General features: G+C 28.5%; 1 protein-coding gene across 1 annotated transcript in view; it reads right to left on the bottom strand.

Moving 5' to 3' along the window:
* The window catches only part of LOC106478388 (NADH-ubiquinone oxidoreductase 75 kDa subunit, mitochondrial-like), a 35,212-nt gene that overhangs the window by 22,306 nt on the left and 8,106 nt on the right, over positions 1 to 4,800 (bottom strand). The window contains exons 5-7 of the mRNA XM_022381985.1: positions 2,741 to 2,817; positions 2,516 to 2,597; positions 633 to 697 (exon numbers count right to left, since the gene is read on the bottom strand). Coding sequence (XP_022237693.1) covers positions 633 to 697; positions 2,516 to 2,597; positions 2,741 to 2,817 — 224 coding nt within the window. The remainder of the gene's footprint in view (positions 1 to 632; positions 698 to 2,515; positions 2,598 to 2,740; positions 2,818 to 4,800) is intronic.

Raw genomic sequence — 4,800 nt, 5'->3', positions numbered from 1 at the left:
CATATACACACAAGTAGAATTAATATTCCTACTGATACATTAATAACTTCATACACACAAGTAGAATTAATATTCCTACTGATACATTAATAACTTCATACACACAAGTAGAATTAATATTCCTAATGATGTATTAATAATTGTGTTCACACAAGTAGAATTAATATTCCTACTGATGTATTAATAATTGTGTTCACACAAGTAGAATTAATATTCCTATTGATATATTAATAATTGTGTAGTCACAAGTAGAAATAATATTCCTGCTGATGTATTTGTAGTTGTGTAGATGCTACCAGAAATAATAATCCTACTGATGTATTAAAAATTGTGTGCATTCTCTTAATTTTAAGATAAAAGAAATATTATGTTGTAAAGCTTGGTTATCATTTGAAGAAATGTTAGTCTACCTTACATACCTCTTTATTCAAAACATTAAAACACTTATTTTGAACAATTGTTTCAGTCTCTTGTAAAAATGAAAAAAATCCTACACATTAACTATTTCATCTTATAAAATAAGGACCAAATATATATTTGACTTTGTTAAAAAGTAAATTTTCTAGAACTGGTAAAAGTGCAATAATTGTTTAAATGGAAAAAATTCTGTACTGATTAAACATTTATTTTACCTTTTTCCAGTAAATTCAATATCCACAAACCTACTACGATCACTTCCAAAGGCCATTGACTGGTCCTGTGTAAAAACAGTGATAATTACAATTGAAAAAATAGAAAGGATAAATTGTGACTGTTTAACTGAATATTTCACAAAGTACAAATGAGAGCAAGTTTAAAATCTTTAAAAACCAGAGGTATAACCTGCATACAAAATCGCTTCTATTATTCCATTTGTAATTTATGATTAACAAATACATCTGTAAGAGACGGAATTGAGGATTTTTTTTATAATTTATTTTATTATAAAGTGTTATGGTCCATTTAGTAGGGTGACAACAAAAGTCATATTACACTAAAAATGTTTTAAATGATAAAGTAGTACACAAAATTTCTCATTTTTTACTGATTTAAAAATATCGATGCATAAAATATGCAATATTGTATGTCTAAGATAAAGACCATCAAAAGGGCCTAACTTTTACACTTACACTTGTTCTCCTCATAAAAAATTGCAGACACCAAAATTATTTGGGCAAATGAAAATTAATCAGATTTTTGTGATGATAGATAAATATCTGGGTACTATATACAGTTCTTTAGCTGAACTTCAAAATCAATATATTGCACAAACTTTGCTCTGGTTTTACACAATCTAAAGAGTAAAAACAAAGGATGATAAAGAAGACTTTACAAAATACTAAAATTGAGAAGTCTGTTATTTATATGATTCAGCTGATTACAACAAATAGAAAATATAGTATAAAAGTTAACAATTTCTTAAATCAAAAATGTGTTTCCAATAATACTTAACTCCACTCACACTCTAGCTATTACTAAACTGTAGATTGAGATGAGGTATGTATGTTTTGGAAGTTAACATTTTCTTATATTGAAAAATGTGTTTCCAATAATACTTAACTCCACTCACACACTAGCTATTACTCAACTGTAGTGTGAGATGAGGTATGTATGTTTTGGAATTCCAGTCTTGTGAAGTTGAGTAATTTTTAGTTAATTAAGAAACGTTAACTCTCCCTATAAACACAGTACAAAAAACTCATTACAAATTAGTTTTTTCATATTACTATACTTTTTCATAATAAAATCAAAATTGAATTTATTATTCTGTTTACAGGCATTACATCTGTTTTTAACAATATTTAAAATATCTAAAGTACTGATGGGAGATTTCAACGTGTTACATAAATGGCACTACTGCAGTAATACTTTGATGACAAATTTAAGTGTTGAGTTCAGGCATTACAGTGAAATGTTTTTACGGTTAAATCACTGGTAGACATCCTTAACATGCATTTGTAAAAATTCATGTTTATTGTTAAACAACTGTTTGAACTCTGTACATTACAGTTTGTTAAACTGATATTATGGACAAGATATACTAGCATACAGTACTATTTTTACACATCAAAATGTGAATGATTTTAACGTATATGATGATGTAAGTTGCAGAATTCTTTGAATAAATTTATAAGCACAACTTGCTTTTAAATAACAATCCCGTGTAACTAGCCAACAAATGGATATTGTTATATACTTGTTAATTCTCTACGCTGGCAAGCATAGAAAGCAAAATCCATTAGTGGATGCATGTAAGTGTAACATTACTAAGGAACATAGTCTGGTTACTAGTGACTCTGGATATTGAGGCTACGGTTAAAATCATACACATGTATAGGAAAGTATTAAAGTTACAATAAGTGTACAAATAAAGCAAAAGCATCTAATATCAGTAGTTTATCTCTGTGTTCTTATAAAATGAGCAATTATTTAGAAATATTTAACCCAATGTTTTGACTAGAAAAGTGAATATAACAATGAATAGCTACGTCTGACATTTCCTTAGAGAAAATCACTTCTAAGAAAGCATACTGACCTGCAAATCACACTCTCCTCCTTGGTCACAGATTGGACAATCAAGAGGGTGGTTGACCAACAAAAACTCCATTACACCCTCCCTACAAAATAAAACTTATTTCTACATCAGTTACACAATAGTTTAATACTAATACTCAAATATTTTTTGTTTGCATAAACATAACAAGAGATACCTTTTAAATAGTTTCAACAATTTTAATTAATGAGAAGAAAATCAACTAACCTTGCTTTCCTTGTCATCTCTGAGTCTGTTTTAATTCTCCAACCTTTCATAACAGGCATAGCACAGGCTGCAATAGGCTGCCATAAGAGAAAAAAAATCCTTTTTGTGAAATTTTATGATGTCAAACAAATATAAATCAACTGTTTCTTTAGCAGCTTAGAACTAAAAAAATCACTGTACACTTTGTGTTCTAGTCAAGAACTAGTACAATACACAATAGAAGGCTGACAGCAAATAAATCTGAAAGAGTATTATTTCTAAATAAGGGAAAAAATCATAGCATTTGAGCCTAACTATATCTCCACAACTTTATATCCCGATCAGATGATAACAAGGGACACTTTTTGAAACTTTTGTGTTTACTAGCATTATAAAACATTATTCGGGATATAAAGGTACTTATTTCAAAGTTCTGTCCACAACATTTTTTTTAATTCTTTAGTATAAACTAAAATTTGATAAATGCGATATTTTTACTACCCTTCCTCAATTATTAGGCCTAAAGTTGCATAAATTACACAAATATACAAATTATTTTGGCCAATCATTTTTAGCAATCTAGTCTCACTATGCCTGAGTAGAAAGCAAGATTAAATGGTAAAAAACACTCACAAAAAGAAAAATGTAAAATTCTGTTTGAAACAAAAATGAAAATTAACTGAAAAAAAAACTGTCAACCTATGATGAAAGTTGTGTTATGACCCTGTATAAAAAAAAATAAAACAAAAATAATAATAATAACATTGTCTAAAAGCTTATGATAATAGTAGAATGGACACAAACTAGGAATAGTAAAACCATTTTAACTAGATTGGAAAGAAATATCAAAGCCAATTTTTTCCTTCGCACATTTATAATGTACATCATTCTTAAAACCCACATCAAATATCTACTTCTCTTAACAATAAAGAGAGAGAGAGAGAGAGAAATGGAGAGGCTCAGACTATATGAAAGGGTTAGTTGAAATGATAAGTTTAGTTTTGTCAGTTTCTCAAGTTCTCAGTCTAAATAAGTTTTCAGTAAAAAATATGTCTCACCGAAAAACAATATTAATGAATATATATAAACAGGATTAATTCAAGTAAACGTAAAACCTTTTGATGTTTAATGACTTAAAACCAATGTTCCCTCTAATTTATTAAATCAATGTGCAGAACAAATTTTTTCACATGCACCAATATCAAGGCAATGTGTGGATGTGCTACCAGTTTTTTTAGAGGCAGGGTATTTTTAGACTATCAACCCTATTGGATCATTAGGCCATTTTGCAATGCTACCAGTTTGTTACTTGGTCTTTAGGCCTATTAAATCTTTCATCACGAGCTCGGTCCATGGGACTGATTTTGTAACCATTTTTGTTCTTGTTATAGTTTTCATGCTATAACTTTTAAATTAGTAAGCAAATGTTAACGAAATTTGGTAGATTATCAGTAAACATTATAATGCTTTCATATGCAAAATACCAATTTTTTTTTATTAGGTCTTAAGGTTTATAAAGCAATATTTTTCTCATGTCCTATTTTTTTTTCTTTTCGCATGTTGCCTATCTATCATGCAAAGTAATTTTCATTTCAAGAATAAAAATACTTTTATGCATCAAACGATTTTGAAACTTCACATGCAAAATCTTTATAATGTTCAGATGGTCATCAAACATTTCTAAAGAAAAAACTTTATATTTTATCTGTTATTTTCAGTAATTAATCTCTATATGGGTTTGGTAGACTTGACCAATCTCGCAACCACCAAAACAAATTAGAAAATAAATATAAATTATGCCTCTTTCATTCTAGAATGAACACAAATTATAACACGAAAACATAAATGTTTAGACTAAATAGTTTAAATCTCATAACATTATACATTTACATATATTTATTATTCTTATTATATTGACCTTACAGCTGTGCCTGGCTAACAATACAGAGTTTACAATGACGCGGTTCACGTGCACTCATGTTACCATATCAAACAACACAAAACTGACCTTTGGTCTGTGCAAAGCAACTTGTCTTCGCTGTGTTTTAATAGACTAGTATTTTGTAAAATACAGTCACATT

The sequence above is a fragment of the Limulus polyphemus genome, unplaced genomic scaffold (assembly GCF_000517525.1).
Source record: "Limulus polyphemus unplaced genomic scaffold, Limulus_polyphemus-2.1.2 Scaffold207, whole genome shotgun sequence".
In the NCBI taxonomy this organism is placed as follows: Eukaryota; Metazoa; Arthropoda; class Merostomata; order Xiphosura; family Limulidae; genus Limulus; species Limulus polyphemus.
The sequence above is the reverse complement of the archived record's forward strand: the minus strand, read 5'-3'. Positions and strand labels throughout refer to the sequence as shown.